The sequence below is a fragment of the Corvus brachyrhynchos genome, unplaced genomic scaffold (genome assembly GCF_000691975.1).
Source record: "Corvus brachyrhynchos isolate BGI_N302 unplaced genomic scaffold, ASM69197v1 scaffold22, whole genome shotgun sequence".
In the NCBI taxonomy this organism is placed as follows: Eukaryota; Metazoa; Chordata; class Aves; order Passeriformes; family Corvidae; genus Corvus; species Corvus brachyrhynchos.
Window position 1 is genome coordinate 4,457,340 of NW_008238355.1, and position 20,846 is coordinate 4,478,185.

Below are 20,846 nucleotides of genomic sequence, written 5' to 3' on the forward strand. Positions count from 1 at the left end.
TGGACTGCTGACTTCCAAGATGTTGTGGGAACAACTAAAGCACAGAATTATAGCACTGCAACCACAAATTAGTCCAGCCACTGGGGACATCATAAAGCTGGATGTTTATTTGCACTGTGAGCACTCAAAAGGAGTTTTAGTGCCAGAGACTCTATGGGCCACTGAAACAAATACTTTCAAGAAAGTTTTAGAGGTACAAATCTTACAATTATTTAGAAACTTCCTGGAAATGCCTATGGCAATTATCATCTGCTTTCATTCTTCGCATCTTAGTCTTTAACATAAACACAGTTATACTTTTGAAATACACACTGGGACACAGAACCTGGAGTAATTTTAACCTAGCTAGTAAAATTATGGAGGAAAAAAAAGCTAGATTAAATATATATTATAATCCAAAGCAAAAGAAGGAAAGCAGGTGATGTGATCAATTAAGCTACAAATCAGTTTCCTTATTACACATGCTTTCTGTACACACTTTTCAAGAGGAAGACACTATTTTCAAGCTTGAGTACCATGCACCCAGGTGTAGCAAACTCACACTTCACTTCTCTCAGGAGGAGGAAATTTTGCACAGTTACATTAGATAATCCAAGCAACATATGTAAAACAAGGATCAGTCATAAAGTGGCAGGAATTCCAAATCTGCCATTTAAGTTAAAACAGTATATCAAATGAAAAACATGTAATAATACTAAATCCAGTAAAATCTTGCTTCTCACAGTATTTCCAAGTCAAGAAAACTCCAGGTACCGGAACAGAAACCAAAGGACAAAGGATGGTACTCTCACAAATTTAGTACTGCAGGGAGAAGGAAATGATGAAGATTGAAGGGGATGAGGTGGCCACAGTGATACTGTAAGTCAACTTAAAGAATCCCTGAATTCACATTAGGTGTAGGAGTATAAGGATGTTGCATTACAATACTTCTGCATGCTTGCAGGTCAAATCCCATGCAAACAGCCCTCCCATGCCCTCCCAATATTTTTTGGACTGCAGACCTCCAAACAAAATTCTTCCTATGATTACCTACAAGATGTAATATTAATGAGGTATTACTCTATAAACTTTGAACCCAAGGTTTTATTCTACTGGGACCATGATAAGTGTTTGTCCACAAAACCATGATTTCCTGGAAATCTTTTATTAGTATAAAATCTTAGTGGATCATACTTCACCACTCTCAAACCAAACACGAAAATCTGGTGGGCACAACTGCAGAACACTGGTGTTCTCTATGCCCAAGAAAGTACTTTCCCTAGACATGAAAAGACTTAAAGAAAGTGCCTCAAGCTTGCATTTGCTCAGGAGAGAAAAGAATAATCTTCCATTTCTTCAAAAGTGATGTGGTTTGCTAATCAACTTGCCTATATAACTTCTCAAAGTACTTGATGTTGTGCAAGTAGCCTTGCACAAGGCTACAACAAGTAGCCTTGCACAACATGGGAAAAATAGTCTAATACTAATGGAAAAGAAACATGTGAAGTTACAATCTGCATGAGCCAAAATGAAGGCATTTTTCTTGTGAAAGATAAGAAGATACTCATCTATCAGTTTCTGTCGAAAATTAGGCCTCTTAAATGTAAGGCTTGAGCATTTTTTATCCCCGGGGATTCCCATTTTTACCCTTGGGCAAAGTCAAACATCCTGATAATCTCCTCCAAAAATTGAAGATAGAAAAAGCTTTTTCATTGATTGTAAGACCAAATTTATGACTAAATTAACATAAAAGAAAAGTTTACATGCCCATATTTTGTAAAAAACTCTTAACAGATGAGTTAAGAGAAACAGCTTATGTTCAAGGCAGCCTTAGCTACTGGGTCTCCATTTACTATGAGTTTTCCACTGATAAAGCCTTATGGTTTTGAGACAAGAAGACCCTCACAGAGGTGACTATGCTAGCACCCAGCACTATGTTACCAGTAAGGGAAGGAATTACCAGTGCCATATCTGAGCTACAGTACTCACAGCCACCTCTGCCATTGGACCTGCTCACATCACACACCACTCCTTCTTTTCCAGCAAAAAAGTTACTAAGGACTTGAAATCCCCCTAGCTCAAAACACACATTACATGATGGAAGTTTTCCTACTTTAGCTGCCCAGTAAAAGCAGTAATGGGTCAACCCAGCACTGATAGGAAGACTGTCAGTACCTGAGGAGAAACAGTACCATTTTTTGGCCTGGCTGATTTTGACAGCTGCACTAATATATTAGAACAGAGGCTACTGCCTCTAATGGAGAAATGCAAAGCTTTCTTCATTTCACGTGTCAGAGATGTCAGGAGCAGTGCCCTTCATGTGAACCCTGGGGCGTTGGATGTGGGTCCTGCCTCCACACAACATTATCTTTCCCCTTCAGGGGTTGTTGTTCTAATAAACCCTGTCATTAGCATTCTGAAGACTCAAAGAGGCTACTAAGAAAAACAGTCTCAAAACTGCTGGGTTGTATCTGGCATTCTCAGATTACAGAGGTACAGGCACACCTTCAGGCACTCAGCCTTTCCTCCCACCCAAGGAAGCTATAACGATGCCGCATTCCAGAGACAGAAGCACGAAGGCAATCAGCAAGCCCTTTGAGCCCAAGGAGAAGTGAGGTGGCCCCACAAGACTCATTTAATCTGTTTTTAAAATCTGTTTTATCACTATGTTGTCTTCCTGCCCCTCCCCCCACCTTTTTTTGACCTCTTCCAGGATCCACAAATATTCACCTTCTTACAGACTTTTAATGAACTTCCTCACTATACATTTCAAATCTTTTACATAATGCATGGCTAAATTTACATTCCCTGTGCAGCCTGTATCTCCAGTTCCAAATGTACTGAACTGGCAGGTTCAAATTTTCCATGGTGGATTCTGAATTCCCACTAAATTTCAAAGTGGTATCACATTTCCCTGGGCAACTTTCATATTCCCATGGCAGGTTTTTGTTTGGTTTTACAGGTATTAACATACATATAAGCTGGACAGAGACATCCTGGGCTTAGCACTGTTGACTGCTTTTTACACCCACTCCTGACAGGCCCTTTCTCCCCTTTTCTTACCCAGCAACAGTAGACAGGTCCTTTCTCCCCTTTTCTAACCCAGCAACAGTAAACCTTGTTCCTCTTGCCTAATTTCACATCTAAAAATGCCAGATGGAACAGAATATTTCAAGAAGTAAGACTGAACAGCTCTACATGGAAACAGTACCACCTAACTTGCCACTCAGACTCAGCACAGTTCCACTTTACCCTGAAAATTCTTTTTTGGTTTCATGGTTTTTTGCTTGTTTGGTTGGGGGTTTTTTTGGTTTGTTTTTTTTTTTTTTGTTTTGTTTTTTGTTTGTTTGTTTGGGGGTTTTTGAGAGCGGTTTTTTGCGTTTCTCTTCTTGGGTCTTTTTGTTTGGTTTTCTTGGGTTTTTGGGGTTTTTTTCCAGGTTTTTTTTTTTTGCTTTTTATGAATAAGGATTGACGGAAAAGGGTTTAGACAAGCCTATGGATCCAACACATGTGGCACCTAAGACTGACACAAAACTGACCTCTCACATCACAAGGATTGCCTTGAAACCTAGAGAAGCTGAAGGAAGCCATTTGGTGGACTACAGCAGACGGGGGTAACCATTGGTGGTAACACATTCTGTCTGGGAAAAGAAACCAGTCAGTCCCTGGAGGTTTGACTCCATACGGTCTCACTAATGCCAAATAAACACATTTGTTATTTCCTTTAGTAATTAGAAGAAATGGTAGCTGAAGAAGTTCTCACCAACATCCTTTTTTTCTTTGCGTTAACGGTGGCTTACCAACATCCACTATACTTTAAAGGCTCAGAATGGTGTTTTTTTCAGGAGCAACAAGGAAAAATAGCTCTGAGAGAAAAAAGAATTTTCCAGTGTTCTCAAGATTAAGAGGACCAGCTTCTGAGGTTGTCAAATCAGCCAGCCTCTCTCACTGAAGTCAGTAATTTCTTCCACAGGGACATAAGGAATCTTAGATTCCTCTGTACTTCTTATTCATGAACTGGCACTTTGGAGTTTCTCAACTGTTCAAAGAGGCAGGAGAGACTAGAGGGAATTGAAACTTGGCTCCCAGAAACCTGGTTTCACCTGAGGCCTTGTCTGTCAAAATAAAGTCAGGATCTCAAGCCACTGAGTATGCTTCCTCCTACATAAAAAAAACCCCCAATGCTTTTTTTCCCTCTGTTATTCTTCAGCCCCTTCAACAGAAACTGTAAGTAAGCTAAAGGAAGAAAATGGAATAAAATGACCATGCTGAAGAAAAACCCACCTAGAGGTGAATCTGAAACATCAAGGGGAACATGGAATGCCTCTACTGGCATGTCAGCAGTAAAATGTAGACTAGATAAATATAAATGAAGTGCTGAAGGGGGCAGAAGACCTGATGACAAAGAATGAGGAAAAGGCCAAGTACTAGATGTCTTTGTTACTTTTTCTAGTGGTCAAACCAGCCTTCAGGAATCTCAGGTTCTTATGACTAGGGGGAAAGTTCAGAGTAAAGAAGGTTCACTATGGGTGGAGAAGGATCAGGTTAAGGAACATTCAAAAAGACCGGCCATTTACAAGTCCCTATAGGATACATCCAGAGAAACCCTGTGAGCTTGCTTAATGTCACTAGAGGCCACTCTCAACTACCTTTAAAAGGTCGTGGAAAGTGGGGGAAGGTCCCTGAGGACTGAAAGAAAGTAAGGATAACTCTTGTCTTCAAGAAGGGCAGGAAGACAGATCTGGGGAATTATGAAATGCTCAGCCACACCTCTGTTCCTGGGGAAGGTGGTGGGGCAAATTATCCTGTAAACCATTTCCAAATGTGTCAGGGATAAGCAATGGTTGGGAGTGATCAGTATGGATTTATGATAAGGGGAAATTTGGCTCATAAAGTTCAGCAAATCAAGTTCTGCACCTGGGCAGGAATAGCTCCAGGCACCATAACAGGCTGAGCACCAACTGGCTGAAGAGTAGTTTGGTAGAAAAAGATGTGCTGTCTTGGTGGTCATCAAGTAGGCCTTAAGCCAGAAATGTGTCCTTGTGGCAAAGGCAGCCACAAGTGCTGCCAGACAATGAGGGGAGATACCCTTCCCTGTTCCTCAACCCTGGTGACATAGTTCTGGGTCCAGTGTCTGGCTCTGAGCTTCCCAGCTCAAAAGAGATGTGGACACACTGGAGAGAGTGCAGCAAAGGGCCACAAAGATGATAAACAATTAGCGTATGTGTCACACTAGGAGAAACTGAGATTATTCAGCCTGGACAAGAGAAGGCTCAGGGGCTATAACTGATGCCATAAATGCCTGATAGGAGGTTGCAAAATAGACAGAGTAGAACTTTTCTCAGTGGTGTCCCATGAAAGGACAAGAGGCAATGGACAAAAACTGGTACACAGGAAGTCCCACTTAAACATAAGAAAAAGTATCTTCAGTGATTAAACACTAGAATAGATTACCCAGAGAGATTCTGGAGTCTTCATCCTTGCCCATATACTCCAGTCCTAGGAAAAGTGCTATATGATCCTGCTCTGAGCAGAGGGATGAACCAGACAATCTCCAGAGCTCTCTGTCAGTATCAACTTTCCCTTGATTCTGGGATGGTTTAGCCAGCATGCGGCACCCTTGTAAAACCTGGACAAGTGGTAAAACTCTCCACAGTACAGTAGGACAATGCAGCTCTCACTGTGTCAGAGTTCCCTTCCTAGACAAACCAGAAACCTATGGGATTACCTGTCTGTCTGGCTGTGAAATCACATGTGACATCACTTACATTGGCTTAGCATCCAGATCCTGAATGTGCCACTCAAGAATTCAGAGAAATTGAAAATCCGTATAGAAGGAAGACTGCTGGTGAAAAATTATAGCTGGCTTTGCTTCACAAGTTCAACCACTGGCAACAGGGAGCAGGCCTGGCTTGTAACCCTGCTGCCGCCATACATAAAGGCCTGTCCACAATTAATATAAAATCCTTACTGAACACAGTGGAATGCTGCTGCCATTGCCAACTCTCTCTTCCCATGCTTTCCTCTAATTCCCTCAAACAGACTTATTTTGGCTTGAAACTCTCCTTGTTTGCACTCTGGTCAGAAGCAAAGTGTTTTGGATCTTTTCAGCAAAATCTGTTATTTTTTAGTTCTCCATTTTGGTGCAAATTACTCCCAAACAAAAATAGTTTCAGAAATGAGCTCTGACTGCGACGCACTTTCAACAAAATATAAGGAGAGTTTGCCTGATTGATTAAAAAAAGGCATAAAATGTGCTGAATCTAATGATCAAATCTATTATGGCCCAAATTACCACACATAATTCCACATAAGAAGTCAACATCTATAGCCATGAAGCTATATCAAGACCCAGGAAGAGGGGTCTTGATAGACTTGTCTTGAAGACTACTTCTTTTGCGCAATGTATTACACCTCCCATCAGTCCAGTTAGAATATAAAATAAATCAGTATTTTCTGATTTTCCTCCATTAAAAATAAAAATACCAAGATTATTTTAAATAACATGAGAAGGTATATGTAATCCCACAGTCACACACAAACCATGACCTTGTTTCCATAAAATTGATGATAAAAGTTGTTTTTTCAATGTTTTTTTGTTAATGGAAAAATTGAACTTTCCTTACAAAAAGCCTAGCTGTTTTAAAAATAAAACACATGGTGAAAAAATCTGGAAAGAAAACTACTAAAAGTCTTCTCTCCCCTTCTTACTGGGAGACCCTTTAATATCCTACTACCATTTTAATACAACCTTGTCCTGCAGTTTATAAGCTCCTGCTAGGAGATACTTTCTTCACTGGTGGTCAGAAGAGGGCAAGCCACCACACAGTCATGACTTATTTCCATTCCTATAGCCTTTCTTTTTTCTTCCCTTTTCCTACTACTCATTCTAACCTGCCTTGTGTGAGCACTTTCCTGGAACCTTTTTACAGTAATTAACAGCAGTACAATTCCAAGCAATGCTTAAAACTGATCACAAGATATTTGTTCATCTTCACTGCTTGCTGGCATAAAAATAACTCATCCACATAATTATCTATCACATACAGCAATCTGCATAAGCAAAAGGCTAAATTAGCTTGCTGGAAAACAATGAAAGACTGCATTCATAATTGCAATATGCACTCAGGAAACCTCAGAAATCTGTAGAAATTGATCTGTTTTCTGCAATATATCCTGTGATGCTACTTCTCATTTAGATGCTTAATAAGAAACAAACGAAACAAACAAAACAAATAAAGAAACAAACAAAACCCCACCAAAAACCCTGATGCAGTCAAACAAGGGCGTAATCAAGAATTATGCTGCTCAATGTGGGAGGCTGGCACTATCCTTTGAACAGAACTATTTGGAAGAGCAGATGAGAACAGAGGACAGACTGGTATCAAAGCCAGAAAGTAATTAGAGACAATTTCAAAATCAGTCCAAAGTCCCCAGAGAAGACAGGGAAGCTGTCTGGGTTCAAAAGTAGGATGGAAAAGCATGAGAAGAGCACACCAGGTGCTTGGAGATCAAGCCATGTGCACATAAGCCACAGATTAAGGGTATTCATTTAGGCCCAAGGCTCCTGGCAGTGCTGCAGTACAGAAATGCTGGCAATCAGGACACAGAAAAGGGGGAACTGGGAATAAAAAAGGAAAGAGAAAAGCAAGATTCCAGGAAGCCTGGGAAAGGATTTTAGGACTGTCATGAAAGTTGAGAACAAGAGAAGTTTAGAAGGACAGGGATCTGTCCTGGTCCTGCAGTGCTTCTGGGCTCTGGGGCAGTGCTGTGCACACCAATGACAGTGAAGACAGTCTGGGGCAGAAGGGCAGGAACAGAAAGAAATTAATGGGAGGGGAAACAAATGACACAAAACGATCTAAAGACATGATTTGCAGCTCTTGGGATTCAGAGTCTGTGCAAGGAGGGGAAGAAGCTCCCTCCTCTCAAAGAATCCTGCTCTTGGGACATGACAGATTCAGAGTGACACAATGCATCCACATGTGTCTGCTTACATGGGCTGCTCATTACTCAAGCTGTGATGCAGTAACCAAAGCCCAAATATCTGCGACTAGCCTCCTGACAGAAGAGCAGCCACCTGCAACAGACACAGCTTGGACTTGCAGCTGGCATATGCTTTCATCAGAAACATCAGTGCAGCAGGTTCAAATGTGGTCAGAACTTCAGCAGTGGAGTACAGCAATGTCCTGGTCTTAGCCTACAGAAAGGTATGACCAGAATCTACACAACCAGGACATGCTTCACTGTTCTTTGTGACAGCGAGTTGGACAGAGCAGAGATAGTGCAGGAAGATTGCAGGTTACAATCTTCACACACATCTGAACAAACATGGTCAGCCACCCTTCCTGAAGTCCTGGCTCTCACACATTGGGCCCTTTTTATGCTAAGTTTGTAACCACAACTCCCTGCTGCAAGTACAGAAATTCTCACAGACTCTGAATACAAATGCTTTTAGTGTTTAAATATTTTCCTTGCCTTGTCTAGATCTTCCATCCTCACTAAAGCAGTATGCACTGAGACTGGAAAACCACACATGGACACTGACACCAGTCTCAGTTTTCCCCCTTTCCCAAAGGCCATACGGCTCATGGTGGCGGGGATGTGACACTTCTCTGGGAATTAGCACCTCTCTTTTCTAACACCAATCCTAACTTCTTCCTTTCCCTGGAGCTAGAACAAAGGATGGGAGCCATGGGAAAACAATCCTGTTTTTACCCTCCATCCAGCCCTAGTCTGAAGTGTAGATGTTAACCTTATTGAGTTGGATGTGCTGCTGGATGTGCCTGTAGAGTTCTGCTGGCTGCTAAGAGGCAGAAAATGGAGTAGGTTTTCCCCAGCCAGGCCCACTGCACTGCTCCAAAATAGTAGCAGACACAACTTCCTTGTGAAAGTGCAGAGAAAGAGGTAAGGAGATGCAGGAGGAAGAGGAAGGCTGAAATTGTGCCTTGCTTCTCCCCTTGCATTTATTGAGCCCCTTGGAGTCAGACAATTTGGCATATTCCTTCTTTTGCATGTGTCCTTGAAAGGTTAATTCATGCACTGGTGCAACCTCAGATGTGCTGCCTTTCGTCTCAGCTCCGTATTTATCGCTGCTATCCTTTTGCATTCGTTACCCAGACAATAAACACGTGTGTATATCTATGAGCTGTTCCTCCTGTGCATGCACTATAGTTGACTCAGTATCTCTGCCTCTGCATACAACAAACATGTCTGCAAGCACATGCACAGTGAGCTCCTTGTACACTGAAGAACAACAGTCTCCTATACTGAAAAGCTTTTCCTACTAGAGAACAACTATCAGGGAAAAGCTGACTTCCATGTCCACCACAGTAAAAATTACTGAGCCTTCTTTAAACTGAGGCAAGCATTTGCAAAATGCTTCTAAAGGACAAGGGAAGGACGAGTTCAGTTTGAAAGGCACCACAGTCACATACCAGCTCCAAATGCAAAGAAGAAACTCTTGTCTGGGTGCTCTTGCAGCAGGTCCTTCACCCTCCTGCCCATTCGCTCATTTCGCTTGTAGATGAGCTCCTGGCGGAAGTAGCTGTCTATCTCTTGGGCAGTAATGCGTTCATGGGCTGGAAGTGTAGCATTAATAAAATTTGGGACCTAAGGCAGAAAAAAAAAAGTCTTAATGAAAGGGGGATTTATTTCACAGGCAGCCATCATGCACAGGCATTTTAGCTCCACACAGAGTGTGGCAACTGCCTCATCCCTCAAGGCATAGCCAGTACAAAGGACAAAACCCAAAGCAAGCTAAAAAAAACTTAGCAAACTTAAAATAATACATGGTGCTTCATTTTTTCTCAATGCATCGTTTCATAAGCCAACCAGCTGGATTTTTTTTTATTCAGAGTCAACAAATACTATCATTTGGCCACACTGAAGATCCTAACTCCTGACTGCTCAGCTGAAGAAAGTATTTGCCCCTAAATGCCTTTAACTACTCTTAAATTGCCATAGGTATGACATAACTATAGTGATAATTACACTCTTCTAAGAGAATTTGACTGGTATCAGAGCCCTCAGGCTGCCAAAGAATAACTATGCAATTTGAACTAGTTAAAAAAACATCCCTAAACTTTTCAAAAGAAAGAGGGCCAGATTTTGTCAGGAGATAAAGTGTTACCACCTCCAGTTGCCCAGTCCTGGCGGTATCTTTTAAAATGCTGGCTTGCATCCGTGGGGCCCCCAGGACAGCTGTGCCTGCACACTACCCTGACCTCTTGCCAGTGGAGAGAAAACGTGGGTCTGCAGTTGCAGCAATCCTGGCTTCTTGACAAGTAGCTTTAGGCATTCAGTTATGGGGACAGTTAACTAAAGGGCCTGCAACCGGTGGTTTCTGGAGAGCAGAGCCACTAGTAAGCCAGGTGCTTTCCCTTGCACGGCGGCAGCAGATGAACAGACTTCGGAGCCACTCAGAAACTATTATGGCATCTGTCCAAAGGTGAGCCTGCAGGTAGTCCTCTACTGGGCAAGCATGGAGTCAAATACAACTTACTGAGAAATTCTGCTTAAAACATAAACTGACAGTGTTGCAAACTATTAATGTTCAGCTCTGCTGCCAAGGAAAGTGCCCTGAGGTGGAGCCCCCTCATATTAAGTAAAGGGCAGTTGTTCCTTGGCAGAATGCACGAGCTGCTCAGAACAAGCTGCTCTCTCCCAGGACCTAGGGGCAATGTCTGCAGTCTGTAACATCTCCACAGGATAGTGATGCAGCATCTGCATCCTCTTAAAATGCTGGCCTCCTCTGAGAAATCCTTTGAAATCTATGTGTGGAGTGCATGGTGTAAAAGCTAGGCAGTATTAATGACCAGGATGCCTGCACCTGCAGGCGGGCAGGTGTGCAGGACATGAAGGCAGCAGCACCTGTGCAAAGCTTGGCACCAGAGAAGGGTTAGCATGACTCTGCAGCTCTGCACCGTATGTATCAAAAGGTCATGGGAAAATGGTTATTCAGCAAGGAAAGCCCAGGTATCAACACCTACCTTTTCAGCACTGTAAGGATAGAGCCTGTGTTTTCACTGATGTGCACAAATTGCCAGGCGATACCTCACAGACAAGAACAGAGAGACCTGATGTCTCAGCCTGAGGTTAGTTAATCTAACAGCCCAAACAGGCCAAATTGGTCCCTGCTGGGCATTTTGTCATGGTTTAAAGATTAGTATTGCATTCCACTGTGCTGCTTAGGAAACCATCTCCATAAACCCAAGTCTGTGAGGTCTCAGAAACTCTCTTTTCCTTCACATTCAGTCTAAATCTATCTTTTTGTTTCACTCCATTTCTCTTCTTTGGGCCTTGTCCACAGCACACAATCATACTGATAGGGGACATTAAAAAGCTTTTAACTTGCCCAGCCTTACACAAGCGTCCAAGTCACGAGTGCATTTCTCTGTTCCTGCTTGCACAAGAGAGCCTGCTGTTGCTCTCTGTTGGCATTAAGTTTGCTCATACCTAAGCTAGTGCAATTCCACAAGTTCCTTAAGAAAGTAAATTATTAACTCATAGAGCTTTGATGCTAAAGGGAACACAGCACACATCCAAAAGGGAAAGCCAGGTGCACCTTTGCTGCCTGTGTACAAGAGAGGGGTTGAGGTGGTGCAGACTCCTGGAATAGGAGGCTCAGGAAAGCAGATGTGCCAGGGAGCCAGCAATATGCTCCTGGCCCTCACCTATAAAGGGCCTGCCTGAGGAGAGACGAGCACAAGTGTGACAGGGGCAAGCACTACAGGGAGATGTGCGTAGTACAAGGGCTGCGGTGGCAAGACTCACTTGAGAAGTGTCATGGTTGAAGATGATGGAGCTGAGGTCCCCACAGTTGTAATGCTTGATAAGGTCTTCTGTCGTATAGGGGATCTGGAAACTGCCTGCTCGGAGGCTCTCCTGCTGCAAGAGAGTCTGATTCAAAGCAAAGACCACCTGAGGGAGGGGGAGAGGGAGGAAAAGACAGAGTTCCTGGTAAGTTCTCTTTTCGTCCCATGAGAAGGTCACAGACACACAGCCACCTGCTGAAGGCTCTTTGAAGCTGCTCCTGCTCTGAGCCTGCCAGTCTAGACATCACCAACCCATGCCTCCAATGGCTCCGCAGGTACTCACAGCTTGGATCCCAGCTGCTCAGAGGGAATGGACTCACTACATTTAACTCCATGGGGTTTTGCCTGTGATGTGATTAATATGGAAGATACAAAGGACCAGGCTGAAGAAGGGGCAATCTTGCTTCCTTAGATGACTGACTACCACAGAGCCTAAGGCCTGATGGGCTCCTGTCCCCGTAGTTTCTCAGCCATCTACCTAAATTAAGCATGGCTTATCCTTGTTTGACCTTCCTTCCTCATCTGCTAGAACAGTCATGGGCTGTTGTTTCCTGCTTTGTGTCTCCTCTCAGACACCGCATCTATTTCAGGCAGGAATGGCTCTCTGGAGCAGGCCAGGGAAGAGTGGTGGCTGTTGGAGGATGCAGGAAGCTGCTTTCCCTGCAGCTGCTCAGCATTCAGTCTCTCCCAGCTGACTGTCTCGCTGCCAGCATTCCTTCCTCCTCAGCCTGCCCCTGGGAATGCAAACACTCCCATCATCCCCTTTGCCTCAAGGCAAACTATCTGGCTGCCACAGCTCCTACCCCCAGGGACCTTTCTGTTCACTGGAAAGGGAGAAGATCACCCTCCAGATGTGGCTGCCTCTCCACCTCCAGCACAGCAGGGCTCTCCCAAGGCAGTGGCCTCAGGACCTGACCCAGACACTGGCTGCAGATCCAGCTGCCCCCTGCCTTCGGCAGTGCACAGCCCCTGAGGACAGCAGCCACGTAAAAGGGACAAGAGAGCACTTTGGAGCAACAGGTGTCTCTGAAGCCAAACAGACAATGCAGAATCTCTGTATCTCTCTTTAGCTGCTCCAGCCACTGCAGCCTGTGGTCACCAAGCCCCAGAAAGGCAAGAAGCCTTGGGGTACAAACTCCCCAGGCTGAACATGGGATGTCCATAGGCACCTTTGGTGGGACATGGAGCTGTATGGTCCCCTGTGCAGGGAGCAGTCCCCTGTTCAGCACCTGGCAAGAAAAACACTACCATCTCTTCTGAGCACACTGCTTACGCATGCTACCACCAGTTTTCACACCAAAACAGGACAACTGTAACAAGCTTTCCTACTACCTACTGGTCTATTATTTTTGTTTTTAAAGGAAGTAAGCTCAGATATATTGGTTGGAATTTTTAAAAAAATTACTCATGAAAGTGTTATTTTCTAAGCTCTGGTTACTCTGTGTAATTAACTTCTCCTGGATATTTGCCTCAAACACCATCAAGTCACTCTAGAACTGAAAGTAGTTGCCAACACTATGGAACTCACACATGAGTAAGCATACTCAATGTACTGAGACTATGTGAACCAAATTTTGGGATTACAGAACAGATGTGGAAACAAACAGGTGCAATTTCCCTCCCATAGCACAACCATCTGTCTTCTACAGAAAGGTGCAAATTCTACCAGACTTGAAATCATGCTGTCTCCACTACAGCTAGACTTACCTCTTTGGATCCAAATCACTGTGTACGTAATCCAATATGAAAGTACATAATGTAGCATTAGTTCTGGGAGGGTGAATAGCAACATTCACTCACACCTCATGTTTGTAAAAAGGGGAAGAATTCACTTTGTTGGTACAAACTGCATTCAGCCAAAATATTAACTCCAGGCAGACACTCAGGCAAGTTACATCAAACAAAGCAGTGGCCATCTTGCAAAGGACCTCTGTTAGATTTTAAAGTAAACTGGACAAAACCAAATTGAAACTACTTTATGTCTGAACGAAAGTTTGCATGCGGGATGGGGTTTATCATACTCCAAAGTCATTGTTTTCCATTTGTTTGGCTTAAGAGACTTCCTAGTGGATGCTAATGACCAGACAACATTCACTGAGAGACAAGCCAAATCCATGCTGAAAATATGGGATTTCTACAGCCATGACTGCTAGGTCATGCCAGCAAAATGTTGTATGTACAACCAGTCCAGCCAAAAGCACTTACACATGGGAATAGCCTATTTTTAAGCTATTTGACACCATCTCCTTGAATATTTACCATTAAAGCAGTATGTCCTTTTCCAGATTTTGAAACAATGACAAGACAATCTCGGTCCAGAGAGTAGTCAGGAAATGTGACAGCCTCCTGAGCTGGTCAGGCAGCTCTGCCTCAATGTAGATTAAGCATATCAAAGAGGCTTTGCAATCTTTACTGTTTGATTTTCATCTAAACACAAACCAGCAGAGGGTAATGGGTTTCTGGGGAGAAAACACCAGCCTGGGTGAGATGTGAGAAAAAAGCCAATCTTCTTCTCACTGCTGTATCTCTGCAGCCTGTACTCCTGCTGTCACTTGCTCTGCATGCCACCCTCAGGTCCACACAGATCTCTTCCCTCCTCCCTTGCCACATGCTTCAGGTGAAATAGGTTCAGTCTTGCCTCCAAACAGACTAGGCCTGGGCTGTAGCAGCCAGGACAAGCCACACAGGCATCTTCCTTCCTCATGCCCACCCACTGGCCATAAGAAACTAGCACATAGTAAGCTGCGAAGAGCTACATAAATCTGCCCCAAGAGCACAGCATACATTCACAGTGATGGAGAATCACTGCACACATTTCATGGGAATAGAGGCAACTCACCACCTCTCCCTCCATATCTCTTACTGCTGGCATGACACAAAACTGCCCTGGTGAGGGAGCTTTGGCAGCTCTATGGCCTTTGCTAAGAGTACACCTTTCTGGTTGGAGGTGTGAGAGTTGATACTGGACACAGGAAGAAATTTCAGGACAGCAGCAGCTGAAGGGCTTGCCTGCCCAAATGGGAAAGCAGAAAAGACCCTTTACCATGAGGTTATTCATGTTTCAACTCAAAGAACAGAGTGTTCCAGCTCACTGCTCAAGACTCCTACATCCCATCCTAACCACAACTGCCTGGGGACAGAGCATCCAGCAGCCTGCCTTGGACTCCATGGCCCAATTGGTGGTTTGTGTGGCACTGCATGGGCTGTTTTTCTTTGGCATGGAGAACTACAGAGGGCTGTTCCCTGACAGGTCAGACCTCCCCACGAGCAATATCCTTCCCCACTCAGATCTAGACCTACAACCTATCACCGCACATAGTACATGAGGGAGAAGCCACAAAAGAACCACCTGAAGTCCCCCACCCAGAGAGTGGGCTTCCACCTTGGTGCTGTGAGGGAGAGAGGAAAGAGCATCAACATCCTTGAGAATTAACCCTCCCTAATGAGTTACAGTAATTCACGCATCAGGCTTTGCACAGCTGGGGCACAGAAAATGCTATTGTCAAAAATACTGTCTACATCAGCTGGTCTGAACAGAATGGTGGCATCTGCTGAAGGGGGAATGATGGCACAGCTGCTGAACAACCACACAGAATTACAATTTGCCATCAGCATGAGTGTACAGCCTCTCAAAGCAATGTGGTAGTTCCTCTCAATTCCTGTATCATTCCTACCTTCTTGGGGTAATTTAAACTCCTCGGCAGAAAGAGAAGTGGATGTGGGGGTAAAGGGGCAGGAACTGTTTGCAGTATCAGATGCTGCTTAAAGCTCTGCCCTGGTGAGAAGGTTATCTTCAGTAAATAGTAATGGATAAACATTGTCAGGGTCTCAGGAAAAGGGAAGATTCCTAAACCTACTGTTCTTGAAGGATTTAATTTACTGAGATGGGTCTTGCTCAGAAGTTGATAACTCATTATCTGTCATTACTTCTCAAAGAAAACATCAGACTAGGTGCAAAGTGATGCCTAAGGAAGACCACAGGCATCGAACTCTGCAAATTGGATCCCAGTCTTGTTTACCAGATGTGAAAAGCTGAAGAAAGTCAACAGAGCATGAGAAGCAGGAAGCAGATCAGCACCTGGTCTGAAATTGCTATATTTACTAGGCACAAATATTGCTTGCCTTCTTAAATCCCCATTCGATCCTGCAGTCCTTTCATTGCTAGTAATTCCAAGTAGTTAAGAAAACAGCAAATAAGGAAAGGTTTAAAAGAAATTTTCAATTTTGCTCAGAAATCAAACCCAAGAATTTGGGTTGATCTGAGCTCCTCCAGCAGGTGGTACAGAAAGTGTGTGTCTGTCTTGCGGATATCTCTTGCATTGCACTATTTTACTGCTTCCAAGATCTTTCCTGTGCTGGAATCCACAGAAATCACTCTACATTCATCCTCCTTACAAAACTATTCTTCCTTATTTCACATACCCCATCCAGCAACTCTATCCTTCTCTGCTCCATTAAGTGTATTCATACTAGCATCAAAGCATCTTCTGAAAAGATGTATTTGGAGAACAAAAGTAACAAGTTTATTAGAAAGGGATTTTTTATCTCCCACCTCCCATTTTCACTGTGATCTCTGTTTTCCCCCAACCCTCTCCCTTTTTGTACTGTGGAAAAAATCGATTAAGCTCTCTAGTATACATATTGCTGCAAACCTCATTCTCCTCCTGGAGATTTCTTCAGCTGTCAGAAGACACTTGTCCCCTTTGCTAGCATTGTTGGAGTGGCCTGCTAGGCTAAGGGGGTGGGGAAAAGGGAGTTAGAGCCTGGCAGATGCCTTTTTTGTCAAAGACAAAAGACCCCCTGCCATCCTCTCCACTTTTCAGTACTTTCATCCACATTGGATCAAAGTGCTATTCTGCATATGAAAGGAACCTGGCATTATTCACTTCAAATTAGCCTATCGCCATCCCGCTAGCCTCCAAGTCTTCCCAACAAAAGCGCTCACATCTGTTCCATCATTTGCCTCATCTTCAGGGTTTTTTTTCTTTCTGCTCTCAGTTTTTCAGGGCCATTCAGCCCCTTGAATTATAGTCTGGGGAGCATCTTCCTTGCTCTGGGATCGTTCAGCCGAACAATTTGTTTTTAATTGTCTTAAGGAATCATGGGCTGGTTTTGGGTCCTTCCCAGAGACTAACTGCATCCATTACAGCTTCCATTCAGCCTCTTCAGCCAATTCTTTCCCTTTTTCTCCTCCTTATCAAAAGCATGTTTCTCTCCTTGCTCTTCACCTGCCCATTGGTGGAGGAGACCATTGCTTCTCTGGGCCAATGAACACTACTGCCCCAAATCAAAGCAGGCCTTAAATCAAAAGCATCATGACTATCAAAGTCAATAATCCTCCTTTGTCATGGTAATGATCAGGAGGCCAAGTGTTGAGAAGAAAGCAGGATTTCTTGCTCAAGTGTGATGCAGTTCCTTAGAAGTCTGGTGAGCCTTCAACAGAAAGTTGGGACTGGCAATGCCAGAGCCTGGAAACCTGAAACCACCTATCATGAGGAGCCCTGCAAACACCAGCCTGCACACAGAGGTGGGAGAAGTCTGGTTTTGGCATGGGCTGAAAATGGCAAAAGGAGGTTTAACCCACCATCTGCAGCCTTCAGAGCAGTCTAAGTCACTTTCAGAGCTGTTGCTTTAGTAATGGAGAGAAAAACTTGGAGCACTTCTGTGAGAAAGACTGGATTGAAGCCATTAGCAGAGACAGGTTGTGTAAGGTGCCCACCCAGTGGACAAGAGACGAACAATAGAAGTCAATGAAACAAAAGGAAATGGAAACTACTTTAGGTTGTTTATGAGCTACATATTTCCTATGGGCTTTGTATTATTTATATTTGGGTGTTTTCGTAGAAGGAGCACCTTTTCTGTAGCAGGATCATCCAAGTCACTTAGATGACATACAGTTTGCCTCAACTCAGACACAAAGATGCTGACACAGGTAAAAATATGAAGAATTTAATCTCTCTCTCTGTTAACAAACTCACACCAACACATCTTATGCCAAATTCTTGTAGTGTGTCTTTCCAGAACCAAACAAAAGACGCTGAAATTTTTCAGCTGTTATCTGGAATTTAAATGGGAATACACAAACCAACCCTTTTTCAGCTAGGAGCTATAAAAACAAGGCTTGAGAAGCAATGAATGAATTTTTCATTCTCTTCTTATTGCCGGAGGATGGTTGATAATGTTGAATCACAGGAACACTACTTACAGCACTGCTGGAAGAAGTGCAACCCATTTACTTGTAACAGACTGCACTAATACATAGCCTTTTGTCTGAGTAATTTACACTGATTTACAGTGTAAAACGTAATTTTTATGTTTCCATTGACAGCAGCAGAAATGAATGCCCCACTGTGTGCTGAATGTGGATAAGGCCAGCAGTGGTACAGATTGTTCCCCTTTCTAAGAGTGGCTTGTAATTCACATCTGGACACCTCCAAGACCTTGCTGGAACTTGCTCCCATCTTTTATAGGGCCAATTATGTGGCTATGAACCTGCAGTGGAGGAACTCTCCACCTAAGCTTATTGGGATTCCTCCGTGTGCTGCAGGAATCTCCCAAGCTGTCATGAAGTGCATTCTCATACAGAAAATCCTTGAACTGGTCAAGGATCATATTTGCACATTACTAGAGATGGATTAAACTTTTTTTAAAAAAATTCTGTCTTTGTTAAAGATTTTCTAAATGTTAGCAAATTTTTTTCTAAAACCTTCACATATCAAATCTTCACCAGATACATTTTTACCCCAAGAAATAGAACTAGGGGGCTAGTTCTTTGTCTAATTTCAGGTTTCTACAGTCCTGAAGCAAAGTCAAAGGCAAAAAAACCCCATCTACAACCTACTACACTTAGAATTCCTACCTGTCTCCTACTCAGCATTTCTTCAGTTAGCAATGTCCAGCTTCAAAATCCTATTTGGGAACAATGATCCAAATGAAAAGGAATTACTAACAATCCTGATTTCTCTTAGATTATGCTCGCTTTCCAATTTACAGAACTCTACAGTACACTAGTAGCAATCATTTCTTTCTTTTGCCCAATATTTATTTCATAAAACACTTTACAGAACCATCTCAGGACTGTATTAAAAGAATAACCAAGTCACAAAGCAAAAAACCTGAAACTAGGGTTTCTTGGGCTGAGACTAGCTATACTTTCAAAATTCAACATCTGCAATTGATGTTTTAGTTGGCATTTTGTTTGTTTGTTTGTTTGTTTGAAATAATCTTCTACTAAAATAGTTGCTTTGGTCCACTTCCTCCTCCTTCCTTTCCACTGGATACTCTTAAATGTAGTTGAAACAAAACTAAAATATTGAGGTTAGTTAAACAGCCTTTTTTTTTTTTACACTTTTTAACATCCATAGAGGAAAATTCTCTTAGAAACAATTTGGCTTTCCAACTGTCAAAAGCATATTAAAAAAAAAAGCAGAAATGATGACACTTCACTGTGTTTGTGACTGTAAGGACAAAGTAGTAAAACTGCCAAAGACTACCTACCTTTCACGGTTTCAAGGACAACATTTAGAAGAACTTTTTATCCTCCTGACCCACAATTACAGAAACTAAATAAACTTGGTATTGATGACCTGGGATTTAGCTGCCATGTTTTTCACTCAGTGCTCACAGATGCTCTTTGGAGTGCTGCTAGATGAAAGAAAATTTCCAAGGCAAGTCCCCACTTGCCTTCAGTATTTTTTTTATTTTAACTCTCTACCACAGGCCATGTATAGCTGAGGACTAAACTCAACAACAGTTTGGAAGATTGCTAGAAGTAATGAGGCTTAGAAACTTAGAATATTTCAGAACACAAATTTTTAATTGGTTGGAATGCTTCCCCCTCTCTCTGCAAAACTGATGCAAAACATTACTTGTGTGATTCCTGTAAGTATGAGTAAATCAAGACTGTAAGGTTACTAGAGTAAACGACCTAACTTTGCAATGTCATGAACTGGCCCAGACAGTTATCATACATCTTCTGGTAACCATGCAACAAGATCTTTGGATTTTCTTGAAGTTCTGCCAGCTGGGAAACCATGTTCCATATAAAACACTCAGCACTGATAAAATATTTTTCCACTCAATAGAACAATTAGGCCAGGACTTTGGCTGATGTTCCAAACAGAACAACAAATTTGAACCATTGTTTATGTTGCAGGCCACTAGAAGCATCTTTAAGAGAAGGTTCTGGCTTCCCAACGGAGCACAGTAGAGCACCAGATGACCTTCTCCATGGGTACAGGGGTGAAAGGGAGAATTCACATTATATTTATATGTTGTTATATACTGTTAGACTTGTGGAGAAAAACCTCAAACAAGAACTGTTGGAATGGTCCCTAGCTGGTTTCAAGCAGATAAAAGGCTGGAAGTTCTCAATGCAAAAGCTTTCCAAGAGGAATAGCTGACAAAATTTTCAAATAGTGAGACACAGGCCTAAATCTGTGTTCTTCATAGTAACTGTGAGCTCAGCCACATAGAAAAAATAGCATGTTCCAAGGTCGGATGGGAATTTACAAGCCACTAGCTGTGCAGTGAAAACCCCCTGAGATGATATTCTTGGACTGAGTCACCTGGATCCACTGCCAGATGGCACCTCCATTCACCTCCCTGGCTGTCCACATTAGGAAATGACCAGTTGTCCCAATTTAGCAAACACACCAAGCTGCCTTTGTGAAAAAAATCTAAAATATTTTGATTTTCAGACCCAGGAAAACCGATTTGCTGCCAATGCAATCAGGAAGCTGCTGAGTGTTTGGCACTTCTGAACAAAAGACTAGAAAGTATCTGAGGGGGGTTGTTTTGTTTTTCTCTTTGTTTTGTTCTTGAAAAGGATTGTTGCAGGCCAACAAGAACCCCTCAGGAATTTTAAGTGGCTGTCTAAATTCAACTGATTTGCAAGACATCTTATATCAGGTAAGCTGTTGCTGTCAAAATATGGAAGATTTTAACCTGGGGACTTCTGAGCCAGTTTCAATGCATCCAAAGCCAGAAGAAAAGATTCTTACTTTCTTCTGCTAGCCCTGAGACTTGTCCACTGTGCTACATGTCTTTATT

At 42.9% G+C, this 20,846-nt stretch overlaps 1 protein-coding gene across 2 annotated transcripts in view; it reads right to left on the minus strand.

Moving 5' to 3' along the window:
- The window catches only part of LOC103616436 (metalloprotease TIKI1), an 80,755-nt gene that overhangs the window by 15,445 nt on the left and 44,464 nt on the right, over positions 1-20,846 (minus strand). Inside the window, exons 3-4 of one of the 2 annotated variants that reach the window (XM_017735453.1) lie at positions 11,755-11,901; positions 9,417-9,591 (exon numbers count right to left, since the gene is read on the minus strand). In XM_017735453.1, the coding sequence (XP_017590942.1) occupies positions 9,417-9,591; positions 11,755-11,901 (322 nt within the window). The remainder of the gene's footprint in view (positions 1-9,416; positions 9,592-11,754; positions 11,902-20,846) is intronic. The other variant, XM_017735454.1, reaches the window with a different exon arrangement.